Consider the following 13,978-nt stretch of genomic DNA (forward strand, 5'->3'; position numbering starts at 1 on the left):
ACGGAAGTGAGGAAATGTTGAAATTTATGCCGCAAACAGTTCATGCACAAGCTTGTGCGCGTCAGTTGCAGTGGACTGCTTGGATGCCACCCCCGATGGAGATTTAAAGTTTTGAAGTCCTTCAGACACCGTTCGTCTCCACCAAAAGTATATAGTTTTGGTTTAAATTTAACGTCATGATTCGAAATCCGGACACTTAGTAGCATATCATTTTTGTTATAGCTGGCAAAAAAACATGTAACAAGTTAGAAATGTAGGAATATCATCAGGATGTAGTATTAACAGTCAATTGAAAGAGAATGCATGCAAAAGATGTCTTTTCTAACAATTTTTCCTCAAAATTCCAAGTTAAAATGATGTTGTGCTTCGAATCCCGGACACTGATAAAAGTTGATTCAAAATCCGGACACTTTTGATTCGAATTCCGGACACTCGATTTTATAGAGCGAGTTGTGGCGCTATAACCACGGAAAATAGTGTCCAGGGCATTCGTGGAAATACAATGTCCCATCCCAGAGGGTCCCGGAGTACCAAACCTTCTTAGCATGGTGCTCCCAACGAATACAACCAAATCTCGGAGCGTATGGTGGTGTGTCCCCACGCTTCTTCCTCCCCTGTCGATTCAGAATTGTGTTGTTGTTCGAACACTCAGTGCTCAAACTCAACCCAATTACGAGTCATCTCTGCGATACGGCTTTACGCAGTAGGCCTGGCCGCTTTAACGCTTGTGATGTTTCAATGCATTTCAATGCAATGGCGCACTACAAATGTTAATAAATGACAAGAAGAGTGCTAGGCGTCATCTAACCTAAGGCACTCTCCAGGATCCCTTCGAAAGATTGGCTGCGCTAGGGTCTGATTAGATTAGATTAGATTAGATTAGAATTCCGGACACTCGATTTTACTTATGAATCGCACAAATTTGGGCCGAAACTTTAGTGAATGGCATTGTTCAGGTCTCAAATAAGATGTTAACATCAAAACAATCGATATTTTGTATAAATAATTGCGAGATTTTAAGGAAATCAGAACCAAAAATTTCTGCTTTGCCTTCCCGGTGCTTTGGACGCCTATGAAATGTTTCAGCAGAAATGTTTCACAGTTTTGGTAATCACATGGTTTAATTTAATTGTTTTAGCATTGGCCACAGCGTCCAAACATATTTGAAATGAAAGTTGATGTTAAAATTCATCAAATAACACAGTTTAGACAGTAATTATGCGAAGTTACATTCACATAATTGATAAAACATTATCTTCAAAACTACGGGAACTATCTGTATGATTTTTTATTCATCCCCTGAAATACTGTCTACAAAGCGATTTAAAATAAAATTTGTATATTTTTACAATTAGATTGTTACAGGATTGGGTCCGTAAGCTTGTCAATTTTGGAATAAGAAGATATCAACATCCTTGGTTGCTGTGTACCCTTAAAGTTAATTGAATTGTTCACACAGGATCGAAAATTTATCCCCGTTGTTCATCCACGAACACACAGGTTAAACTGCACAGTTACCTCGAAACAGGTGCGGCGTAATTCCTCTAACCAACCACACGAGCAATTTGCCAATACATATTGAAGCAGCAGCAATGCAATGAAGTGTAATTAAATTGCCAAACAGCAGGTGCGCGCAATTTCATCCTTGCGAATCGTGTTTATTCTAATCGCGGAGTATGTTTTAATTAAATTTGATATTTGGACAGTTCTGCTGAAATTGGGAGGGTTTTGGAAGCTCTGAATTTTAAGTCATTTCGTTGTTTGAATTTTTATCTCACGAAAGACATGCAAAACCCAGATTATAAATGCTTTATGTTTAAGTTTCTTCAGAAATTTTAAGATATTTTTAAATTTCATACATAATGCAATCGTTTTGCACATAAATGTTGCAACAATGTCACCCATAATTGTTGACTTTAATTGCACAAAGGTGTCATCGCGCTGTTGGCATTTCTAATTACTAATTCACACCCAAAACGGATCCACACCAGCCACGCTCCATTATTCACCGCTGCTAATGGTGGATCCTCCTCTGGTGAAAATTAACAGTTCATGAGCAAACAACCCTCCGGGATGACCGCGGCACCCATTTTGGACTGTCCAATAATTTCGGTGAACGTGCGCGTGTGGCACTTTTGGTCGTTTGTCCTTAAGCACGACGCGATGCGTTACATCAGCATCATCCCAGTAGGCGTGATGAATGTGTTTATGTTTGCGGATTTATACCGGGCCTGGTGCAACATTGACGAGGTCATCATCAACGCCTACTTTGCGATGATTTTCTTCAACCATCTGAGATGATTTTAAAATGTTGGTTTGTTTAAACTTAGTACAATTGTCTTACTTTGCAACGTCAGAATTATGAGGAAATCACATCTATTGAAATTGTCATGGACTACAAACTACTTTACAGATGATTGACGACCACGTGGTGCAGAAGTTGGTGAGAAAATTCACCAAACGTGCCCGACTGCTCTCCAAGGCCAACCTGGTCCTCGGGCAGTCATCAGCACCTGTTACGTGGTCTACGCGCTGTTCACCGGCACACGTAGCCTCCCGTACGGAATGTTCATCCCCGGGGTAAACAACTTCAAGACGCCCCTGTACCAGATTTTCTTCATCGGCCAAGCGGTGCTCATTTTTTCCGGCTGTGCTGCATGTACATCCCTTTCACCAGCTTTTTCGCCACAACTACTTTGTTCGGACTGGTGCAAATTCAAACTTTGCAGCGCCAACTGCGAACTTTCAAGGATGAGGTCGTTAAGGAAAACCGGGCACTGGTCGAATCCAAATTGGAAAAATTCATCGAAGGCCACAAGAGAACAATACGCTACGTTTCTGACGTGAACTCGCTGGTGACCTACATCTGTCTGATTGAGTTTATGTCCTTTGGACTGATGCTGTGCGCGCTTCTCTTCCTGCTGAACACGGACGAAGGCGGTGTTCGAAATAATGGTCAAACTCATAATGCAATGCAAATTACAGATCGAAAATCCCGCGCAAATCATCATCGTTGTGGCGTACATATTTATGATAATTTCGCAGATTTTTGGGTCGAACTGGACGATTCCATTAAAAAGAAGCTCCTGCTGGTCATTGCTCGCGCCCAACAACCCCTTGAGGCAAGTTGGCAGCACTGCCAAAAATGCTTATAAAACCTTAACAGAAACTCACAACTCCGTTCATTTCCAGATCACAGTAGGCAACGTCTACGCGATGACTTTGGAGATGTTCCAATCGCTGCTGAATGCGTCCTACTCGTACTTTACCCTGCTAAGACGCGTTTTTATTTGAGAACAAAGGATGAAATCCAGAACATTTCGGCAAACCGGACCCAACTGCTCGCTACTCGCCCAATCGTACATGAGACATTTTGGCACAAACGTAGTCTTTGATTGCACGTTGTCAGCTGCATTGCACAAACATCATAGCATGCCGTGTCCAAGTCGTGATGTTGGAGCTCACAAAGGGGTATAAAATTTCTGACAATTATTACGGAAAAGGAGAAACTTAAACTTCACAATTCTGTGTAGAACAGTTTAAATTTTTTGCTCGATGGGGAGCTAAAGTTGGTTACAAGGTATTATGTTCCAAATTCTAGTAATCATTGAAATTACTCAACTGTTAGTCTGATCGGGATGTTTTCTTTAAAGCTCAAAGCCAATTTTGAGCCAGACAACGATGAAAAAATCTTTCAAACCATATCATTTGACACTCAATTTTCAATAAAACGATCTATGCATTATTCATGATAATGACATCTTCCAACCTACAATTTTCGCCTTTCCAAGCAGGTGACGAATTCAAAACGCATGTCACCCCCCGAAGTCCTTCAACACTCCTTAATAACTCAATTCAGTCCCTCGCAAGACTTGAAGCAAGATGCCTCAAACGGCGCTGGAGCAGCAACTGCTCAACTGTCCGATCATTTCGGTTAACGTCCGCGTGTGGCACTTTTGGTCATTTTTGGTCAAACATGACGCGATGCGCTACATCAGCATCATCCCAGTAGGCGCGATGACGCTGCTCATGTTTGCCGATTTGTACCGAGCGTGGGGAAATATCGAGGAAGTCATCATCAACGCCTACTTTGCCGTGCTGTACTTTAACGCTGTGGTGAGATGTTGTTGAATTGGGGTCATTGGCTACTTGATTGATTTGGCGTTTTCAGCTTCGATGCTCGATTTTGGTGGTGAATCATGACAAGTACGAAAAGTTTCTGATGAACATCGCACGGATTTACAAGGATCTTCAGCAAATTGAGGATCACGAGATCAAAAGCCTACTTCAACGGTACACCAAGCGAGCAAGGATGCTTTCAATCGCTAATCTTGGATTAGGAGCCTTCATCAGCACGTGTTTCGTAGTTTATCCTTTATTCGCTGGTGGTCGTGGACTGCCTTACGGAATGTACATTCCCGGAGTGAACCTATTTGGGACGCCTCAGTACGAGATCCTGTTCTTTCTGCAAGTTATTCTGACCTTTCCCGGATGTTGCATGTACATCCCGTTTACCAGTTTCTTCGCTTCGTGTACACTCTTTGGACTAGTTCAAGTCAAAAATATACAACATCAGTTGAGAAAATTGCGAATTGAAGGACTCAAACCTTCCAAACTGATTGAGATCATAAAAGATCATCAAAGAGTTATTGACTACGTACACGATTTGAACTCGCTGGTGACCTACATCTGTTTGGTGGAATTTCTGTCCTTCGGAATGATGCTTTGTGCGTTGCTATTTTTGCTGAACATTGTAAGAAAACGAACAAAAATCTTACTTTTTACAAATTAATACATTTTCCAATTCCCTCTTAACGCTAGATTGAACACCAGGCCCAGTTCGTGATTGTGGCGGCGTACATTTTCATGATAATCTCGCAGATTTACGCGTTCTACTGGCACGGCAACGAACTGCGCGAGCAGAGCATGGCCATCGCCAAAGTGGCGTACGGTGCTGCCCCCTGGCTGGAGATGAAACCGGCGCTCAAGAAAATGGTGCTGCTGATTATCCTGCGAGCCCAACGTCCGCTGGAGGTTTGCGAAAAGGAAAAAAGAATCGCTGAACCGTGTAAACAGATTTCCTTTTCTTTAATTTTCCTTTTTTTTAGGTCACCGTTGGGAACATTTATCCGATGACTTTGGAAGTGTTCACTTCGCTGCTTAATGCGTCCTACTCGTATTTTACGCTGCTGAGACGGGTTTATGTGAAATGAAAAGTGAAAATTTCACTTGAAAACTCATTTTAAATTTATCAAAATGAAATAAAAATACATGATTTGCAAACCATCAAAGGATGTCATTCGCTGTCAACTTACCAGTTGAGATATTGAAGCTTCTTAGATGGAATTCTTGCAATAACTAAATAATAAAAGTTTCACAATGTTTCTTTGAATTCCATAGCCAAGTAACATTCCTCAGAAGGTTCTCCCCCTTTCATTATTTTAATTTTCCACTGGAAATTCAACTTTCGAAATTGAATTTGTTCCAACTCACTGCACTATCCCTACCACTCCAAAGCCAGCTGCGATCCAAGTTTTTGTTAGAAATAGAAAAAAATCATGAACTGTGCCAAACAAGTTGTTTGTTTCTAATGGAAGAGTTCGGATGATTCTTCCAATGGCGTGATTCCATCCCACTGACAATGTTTCAATCAGTAAATTTCACTCTGTTTCTTGCTGGGAAACCTATGAAAAGTACTACCAGCGGAAATTCCTCTTTTTTGTAGTTCTTGTAACAGCAAAGCTATACAAATGTTATACACAGAAGAAAAAAATGATCGTAATATTAATCAGAGATTGGTGAAAGATTTTTTGTGAAAAAATGATAATATAACATCCAACCAAATTTTCAACATTCCAAAATTTAACTTTTTTTTGCTCAACGATTTTGATTTCCCACATTGTTTCGTGATTTTTATATTTTCAACTTTGTAAATGTCTTAAGTCAAAAGAGGTCATTTTGCATCATAAGTTTTTGACAATGAACTTTGTATTATAATACGAATTATAATATGATACTTCCTGCTTCTCTTTTCCGATGATCTCCTGAATGTTGACAGTCGGAGAGTCAACTGTATAACTTGAAAACAGTATATTTTATTAAAAACAAATTAGATTTTGCTTTTGAAAATAAATACCTCCTAATGATACGCACTTCTTCATACCCCTAAAAAATATTAAAAAAAAATTCGCAAATTTAAAAATATGTATTTTGCAAATTATGTGATAAAAAGTTATATAAGAAAATCTCATCAAATCGATCAGAAAATCCTTTTTTAAGATAAAGGATTTCAAAACTTTACATGTCCATTTTGTTTGGCTAGCGTCCAAAATTGTATGGAGACTTGTATGGAAAAACTAATGATGCAAGTTTTATTCTTTTGACATAGCGAATGCATAGACAAAATTTCATAAAAAAAAACAAAATACAATATCAACTGTGCTGGGAAATCGGTCATAAGCCCCACCAGAGGAAATATTTATGATTTTTATTATATTTTTAGGCCGTTGCAAATATTTTTTAAAGTTTATGTCCCCCCCCCCCCCCTTCAAAATTGGTCTGAAAAATCAGGGGGCAAAAAATTTTTTTTTTCAAAAAACTTCAAAATTTCCATGAAAATAGTAGTCTAATCAACTGAAAACAATCTAAAATGCATTTTTCTGCATTGATAATCATATTTAGCATGTTTGGACTTGTGTAAAAATGTTATGAATTTTTATGAAATCCCAATGTACAGCACCGCAAAAAAATCATTTTTCGAAAAAAATAAAATTTTCGACAATACTTAGATATTTAGGAAATTAATGATGGCAAAACGACTGGACAGGTGTTGAATGCATTTTACACCACTTTTTTCATTAATATGTTGAAACCATGGCTCGTAATTAAAATTTTTTATACTTGTTAATTTATTTGCCCCCCCCCCCCCCTACTTTGGTCAGAGTCGAGGGATATAAACTTCAAAAAATATTTGCAACGGCCTTAGTAATAGAAAAGTTACACAACTGCTTGAGCATGCTTCTCAAATGATAGATCTTCAAATGACTATTGGAAAGACTGTCCAATGCAGTTTAGTTAGTTTTTATTTTGCATCACCATGTCAACAAAGATTTTTGAATCACACGAATAGAAAATTTAAAAAATGTATTTCCATTTAAAAATTGTATTTCCATTAGTTTATTTTTATTTTCCAATTTAATATTACGAACATTTCAACAATGTTTTGAATGCTGACTCGAAATATTGTTTTTTTTTTTTTTTCAATGTAAACCCATTAACCCAGCTTTGTCTAGTCAATAATTCACCATCGCTATCAGTGGGTGCCACTCGCCACCCAGCCTACTGCTTTGCTGCCTCCCACGCCACAGTTCAACATGTAAAGCTCTGCCGTCCTTTTTTCTTCCTTTTGAAAGCCGTTCTTTTGTTTGCTTTTGCTCAATTTTTGAGCAGCGACATGTGGCGGATTGAAATATCGAAAAGAAGAAGCTATAACCAGGAGGAAGGTTGTGGACGATCCAACATTTATGACATGTTTTGTGGTCACAAAAACAACTACCAAACCGTTGATAGTTGGCCTTTTGTTTTGGGGAGTATGTGTGTGCGTTTTATCGCAACGTTCTCCAAAATCATCGATGACTCCGATGTTTTGAAACTCTAAACATTTGCTTTATCAAGCATGCATAACAAAAATATAACCCCCTCAAGCTATAGTCCCATTCAGAGGGAGCAGAAATTTCCATGTTTTGATGACGAACGGTGGAATAACTGGCCGACTGATTCAATATTTGTCCGGTTCACCCAGTGGGCTATCTTTTTGCTGGGCTTTACCCTATCCAAATTGAACTTCGTTCTCCCAGCCCTATCAAAATAAAATATATATATATATATCAACATGAAAATAAAATGTGGTTTTTACTAAAGAACGGTTTTTTCGGAAATAACGGAGCAAAGTTATTTTATTTTTAATTTAGGCTGATTGAAATCTTACTAAACAAGTTACAAGTTTATTAAGAATTTCTTCGGAATTGTCTGAGATTGATCACAGCTGCTTCTAAACCGCCCCGCATACCATCATCATAGTAGCCCGGAAAATTACAGGGTACCTCCCAATCAATTACCCTGATTATAATGCTCAGACTGCTTCGATTCGGGTTTCGGTGACTTTAAAACCCATGACCTGCTCAGTTCAAGAGAACAATCCGAGCTTACAATGCAGATCGAAGACTGCCCCATAATCGGCGTAAACGTCCGGGTGTGGCTGTTCTGGGCCTACCTCCGGGAGCGGAAGTGGCTCAGCTACCTCCTCGGCTGCATCCCGGTGACCGTGCTGAACGTGTTCCAGTTTATGAACCTGTTTCACATAATCCTTTCCGGTGGCACCATGAACAAAATCATCATCGACGGATATTTCACCGTGCTGTACTTCAACCTTGTGTTGAGAACCACGTTTTTGTTGACGAATCGGAGTAAGTTTGAACAATTCTTCGAGGAAATTGCCGCCGAGTATGCAAAGTTGGAAAAACGAAACGACATTCGTCTGTTGCTGGAGCAGCTGACCCGTCGAGCCCGGATTCTGTCCAAATCGAACCTCTGGCTGGGAGCGTTCATCAGTGCGTGCTTCGTGACGTATCCGCTTTTTTCACCGGACAGTGGTCTCCCGTACGGAGTGTACGTCCCCGGGGTCAACATGCAAAGCTCGCCCACGTACGAAATTGTGTTCGTTCTGCAAGTGTACCTCACGTTTCCGGCGTGCTGCATGTACATTCCGTTTACCAGTTTTTACTGCACCTGCACGCTCTTTGGACTGGTTCGGATTGCCGCCCTTAAGGAGTCCCTCGAGCGGCTTCACCAGTTTAGTTCCGAGCCCAAAACGCTGCTTGCCAAGGTGAAAGAGTGTCTGCAGTATCACAAGGAAATCATCAAGTAAGCCATGCGTTAAGTTTGGTCAGAGCACAATCACAGTAGGCCCCGTTCCAGGTACATCCGTGACCTCAACGAACTTGTGACCTTCATCTTTCTGCTGGAGTTGCTATCGTTTGGGATGATGCTATGCGCCTTACTGTTTCTACTTAGCACCGTAAGTACCTACAAAGTTGATTGGCCAATAATTTACACCTTTACCCCTTCTAGAGCAATCAACTAGCCCAGATGGTGATGATCGGTTCGTACATCTTTATGATTCTTTCCCAGATGTACGCCCTGTACTGGCACTCAAATGAGGTGCTCGAGCAGGTTAGTGTTGCCACCTGTTTATTTTACCTAAGCTAATATTTCTCCTTCGAAATTAGAGTCTTAAAATCGCCGACTCACTGTACTACAACGGCAACTGGTTGAAATTTTCTACACCAGTCAAAAAGTTGATGATTTTGATGATTGCTCGTGCTCAAAGACCTTTGGTGGTAAGTTAAACTAATTTAATGATTTCTTTGACTTTTATTTATCAATTTTACAGATAAAAGTTGGCAATGTGTACCCGATGACCTTGGAAATGTTTCAAAAGTTGATCAACGCCTCGTATTCGTACTTTACGTTGCTGCGTCGTGTTTACAACTAAATTTCAATTGTTGACTATTTTAAAAATGTATGACAAATTTCCACAATAAAAAATGAAGTGATTTCTTTTCTTTCTTGAAAAAAAAATGTTTTTCATTGATAACATTCTTTATTTGACCTAAACAAAATGAATAAAAATATGCTTAAAATCTGATGATATATTGTTTAACTATGATGAAGTAAACTTGGACCTTGTGTCTTGAAAAGAGAACGGCATTGTTGGATCGATCTAAAAGACAAATAAATCATTAAAATGAAACGAAATCGGCCAACTTCTGTCCGTATCCATAATCGTTATTATGGAATTTATCGAATTATTTTTCCGCATCCTATTGTGAACGTCCAATTTCTCTGTTCGGTTCGGATGACGACCTGATGAGTATCTGCCATTGGGTTATAAACCTTGGTCTCGATTACCCGTCATCCAGTGGGTGGTTTCCATACTTTAAGAACACTGCGAGGAAGGGTAGAGAGCAACAAAGGACATTTATCAACAATTGAAACTAAGAACGTCAGTTTGATGGTAGTTGTAATGAAAAGTGATATTTGTAAATAATTTACTATTTCAAAAAAAGAAGAAACAAACATTTTTATTATTATAGAATCCGAAATATTTAATTATGCAGGCCTTGAGGCTTTGTAACCAGTCACATTCTCTTAATTTTTCACAAATTCAGTGTATTCAATATAAAGTGTTTGAACTCTTAGTATTCGTTGATCAGGTTGACACCACTCAAAACCAATTTTCAAATTTCCGACATTTTCCCGATTTTTCCAGAAACTCAAATAATAGGCATTTCCTACCTAAGAAAATTTTGAACAAACAAATTAATTAAATTTTGGACCATTTTTGTTAAATTAGAAACTTAACTTCTAAATTTCTTAATTTGTAAAAAAACACTTTAAAAATTTAAGCACCCATAACATTGATTAAGAGTAGAAACATAAACATTAAGTCTTTGAAAAATAACCGAAAAATAAGATCCTCAAACGTATAATTTCTTATTCTTCGTTTCAACTGGAAATGGCAAAAAGCTTAAGATAACTGAATATAAACTATATTCTTTTTTTATTTTAAATCAAAGAACGCTTAAAGCATGATTACTGTTATTATTCTTTCAGAAAATTTAGTCAAATAATTATAAATTGTGTTTTTAATGTTTTGCAAAGTTGCTCTTTAATTTTGAAAAAAAAATATCTTGATTTTTTTAAATCAATGTTAGTTGTTAGTATTTAACTGTTGGGTAATTCTCTACCAACTCACACGAAATCGGGAAAAGTTGCCCCGACCCCTCTTCGATTTGCGTGAAACTTTGCCCTAAGGGGTAACTTTTGTCCCTGATCACGAATCCGAGGTCCGTTTTTTGATATCTCGTGACGGAGGGGCGGTACGACCCCTTCCATTTTTGAACATGCGAAAAAAGAGGTGTTTTTCAATAATTTGCAGCCTGAAACGGTGATGAGATAGAAATTTGGCATCAAAGGGACTTTTATGTAAAATTAGACGCCCGATTTGATGACGTACTCAGAATTCCGAAAAAACGTATTTTTCATCGAAAAAAACAATAAAAAAGTTTTAAAAATTCTCCCATTTTCCGTTACTCGACTGTAAAAAATTTTGGAACATGTCATTTTATGGGAAATTTAATGTACTTTTCGAATCTACATTGTCCCAGAAGGGTCATTTTTTCATTTAGAACAAAATTTTTCATTTTAAAATTTCGTGTTTTTTCTAACTTTGCAGGGTTATTTTTTAGAGTGTAACAATGTTCTGCAAAGTTGTAGAGCAGACAATTACAAAAATTTTGATATATAGACATAAGGGGTTTGCTTATAAACATCACAAGTTATCGCGATTTTACGAAAAAAAGTTTTGAAAAAGTTACTTTTTGCGTTTCTCTTTGTTTCGTCGTCCGTGTCTGTTGCGGGTGACCATGAACGGCCATGATCGATGACGACCAACTTTTTTAAAACTTTTTTTCGTAAAATCGTGATAACTTGTGATGTTTATAAGCAAACCCCTTATGTATATATATCAAAATTTTTGTAATTGTCTGCTCTACAACTTTGTAGAACATTGTTACACTCTAAAAAATAACCCTGCAAAGTTAGAAAAAACACGAAATTTTAAAATGAAAAATTTTGTTCTAAATGAAAAAATGACCCTTCTGGGACAATGTAGATTCGAAAAGTACATTAAATTTCCCATAAAATGACATGTTCCAAAACTTTTTACAGTCGAGTAACGGAAAATGGGAGAATTTTTAAAACTTTTTTAGTGTTTTTTTCGATGAAAAATACGTTTTTTCGGAATTCTGATTACGCCATCAAATCGGGCGTCTAATTTTACATAAAAGTCCCTTTGACACCAAATTTCTATCTCATCACCGTTTCAGGCTGCAAATTATTGAAAAACACCTCTTTTTTCGCATGTGCAAAAATGGAAGGGGTCGTACCGCCCCTCCGTCACGAGATATCAAAAAACGGACCTCGGATTCGTGATCAGGGACAAAAGTTACCCCTTAGGACAAAGTTTCACGCAAATCGAAGAGGGGTCGGGGCAACTGCTGTGTGAGTTGGCGGAGAATTACCCCTATAGCATTTTACCCAAACTCACATAAAAGTTCAAGGGAAACATTTTTAAAAATATTGAAATTGACTTGCTGAATTCAGTTAAACAATTAAAACTATTTGCAAAAAAAAAAAAAAAAAACAATGTACGCTGGCCATAATCTTTAAAATTAGGCATTTTTTTATGTTTGTTTTTCATTAATTTGGTAGTTGTTTTTAATTAGATTTTATCGCTTTTTTGATAAACAAAAATTAATAAAAATCTTTTGATTCATTCAAAAATATTATGAATACCTATGTAAAATGCATCCAATATTTATAAGGAATTTTGATGTCTAAAATAGCCGTTTCGTCTCAAATAGATTAAGATAGTGAAAGAAGCCTTTAATTTAAGGAAAATTGAAGAAAATTGTACAAATATTACATTACCGACTTTTTCCCGACTTTCCCGATTTCCCGGCTTGAGTGGCCACCCTAAGGTAATTATAAATTAAAAAATATTCAAAGATTGGGAAAAAATATGCAAGTCTGAAACGTTTTTTCAAAGCTATGAAATATAAATTTGTATTTTTATGTATTGAATTTCATGTTTTTTTACAGTATGTGTCAATGTCAAAAGTCTAAAATTAATTCAAGAAATGTTTACCCTAGCAAATAACAATGTTGCTATTAAAAGTTTAAATAGAGATTCATAGTTCATTTATATTGTTAATACTGAATTTCTTTTCTAGACTCATAATCAGGGTTAGTGAATTTTCACGATTTCGCGGAACGCATGAAATCCGTAAAATTAAGTACTTCTTGTGAAAACCCGAGCAATTTTTTTTGTATCCCATACACAAAATTTTTTGTCATCAATTATTTTTGTTTTTTTTTCCGTTTGTACAAAAAAAATCAATGAGTAAAAACTGTTGCAATTTTGTTGTAACAAAATTAAACATTGCAAAACACATTTAAATCACAATATAAGCGATGGTGATAGTTTTAAGATTTTGGTTTTGGTTTTTTAGCTATATGATCTTACATTGACGATTAAAACTTATCAAAGATGAAATGGTCTCAAGGACAAAAAAACCTTAAAATTGGCAATCAATCAAATTTAAGTTGCATTACGCATTTTGATTTGCATAGGGGTTAATTCTAGTTTTGATATTGATATCAACACATTTTAAAATGCAAAAAAGTTACGAATGGCTCATTTTTATGTAAAAATTTAGCTTAATAAAGGAAAAAATTAAAAACGTTAAATAAAAATGATCATATTCATGCCTATATACAGCAATTCCATTTGAAAAGAGCGGAAACCGAAAAAAAGTTATCTGATCAAGCTCAAAATTTTACTTGGGGGTTCCATGGCCAAAATAATCAGACCCGTATTTTTTTGTTCGGGGTTTTTATTTCATGAAAAATATGAGTTTATTTAACATTAGATCAAAGATAAGTATTGAATAAAGTAAAAAAAATACTGTTTGAAATTTTAACATAAGATTTTCTAGGTTATTGTAATATTTTTAATGTCCCGTGATATTTTTTTTTTTTTTTTAGAGTGAAAAATCACTGAGCCTATTCATAATCCAAAGAAGCTTTCAAGTTATTGGCATTTCCGTACCAAAATAAATCAACAACCACTCAATAATGACATGATCGATGGCAACCAAGCTTGCCATGATACTTAACCGATAGCTGCCAATACTTTTATCTCCATCATCAACGCTGCCATGTCAACAAAGTTGGCCCTGCTCTTTTACTGGGAAAACTTCCGGGTCCATTAGGGTAATTCGTCAGTTATGGATACTTTGCACTTTACCAAACCGCATCAGGAGACTGGATGGTTGGAAGCAATTTTACTAATTGG

General features: G+C 37.0%; 2 protein-coding genes and 1 pseudogene across 2 annotated transcripts; all 3 read left to right on the forward strand.

Moving 5' to 3' along the window:
* Positions 1–2,073: 2,073 nt before the first annotated feature.
* LOC120419029 (odorant receptor Or2-like) lies at positions 2,074–3,294 on the forward strand (annotated as a pseudogene).
* A 489-nt stretch (positions 3,295–3,783) lies between these two features.
* Positions 3,784–5,305, forward strand: LOC120419067 (odorant receptor Or2-like). Its single transcript, XM_039581645.2, has 4 exons — positions 3,784–4,116; positions 4,172–4,753; positions 4,822–5,034; positions 5,109–5,305. Exons 1-4 carry the CDS (start codon positions 3,883–3,885, stop codon positions 5,211–5,213), a joined length of 1,134 nt encoding a protein of 377 aa, XP_039437579.1. The 5' UTR covers positions 3,784–3,882; the 3' UTR covers positions 5,214–5,305.
* Positions 5,306–8,161: 2,856 nt separating this feature from the next.
* Positions 8,162–10,007, forward strand: LOC120419032 (odorant receptor Or2-like). The gene is made up of 5 exons (XM_039581591.2): positions 8,162–8,922; positions 8,977–9,076; positions 9,130–9,231; positions 9,288–9,398; positions 9,452–10,007. Exons 1-5 carry the CDS (start codon positions 8,210–8,212, stop codon positions 9,551–9,553), a joined length of 1,128 nt encoding a protein of 375 aa, XP_039437525.1. The 5' UTR covers positions 8,162–8,209; the 3' UTR covers positions 9,554–10,007.
* The last annotated feature ends 3,971 nt before the right edge of the window (positions 10,008–13,978 follow it).

The sequence above is a fragment of the Culex pipiens genome, chromosome 2, assembly GCF_016801865.2.
Source record: "Culex pipiens pallens isolate TS chromosome 2, TS_CPP_V2, whole genome shotgun sequence".
NCBI lineage: Eukaryota > Metazoa > Arthropoda > Insecta > Diptera > Culicidae > Culex > Culex pipiens.

Excerpts from the sequence above, each read along its gene's own strand:
- LOC120419067 (XM_039581645.2), top strand. The coding sequence starts at position 3,883 with ATGCCTCAAACGGCGCTGGAGCAGCAACTGCTCAACTGTCCGATCATT. Across the intron at positions 4,117-4,171 it reads TGCTGTACTTTAACGCTGTG|CTTCGATGCTCGATTTTGGT; the intron begins GTGAGATGTTGT and ends TGGCGTTTTCAG. Across the intron at positions 5,035-5,108 it reads GAGCCCAACGTCCGCTGGAG|GTCACCGTTGGGAACATTTA; the intron begins GTTTGCGAAAAG and ends CCTTTTTTTTAG.
- LOC120419032 (XM_039581591.2), top strand. The coding sequence starts at position 8,210 with ATGCAGATCGAAGACTGCCCCATAATCGGCGTAAACGTCCGGGTGTGG. Across the intron at positions 8,923-8,976 it reads TATCACAAGGAAATCATCAA|GTACATCCGTGACCTCAACG; the intron begins GTAAGCCATGCG and ends GCCCCGTTCCAG. Across the intron at positions 9,077-9,129 it reads TACTGTTTCTACTTAGCACC|AGCAATCAACTAGCCCAGAT; the intron begins GTAAGTACCTAC and ends TACCCCTTCTAG.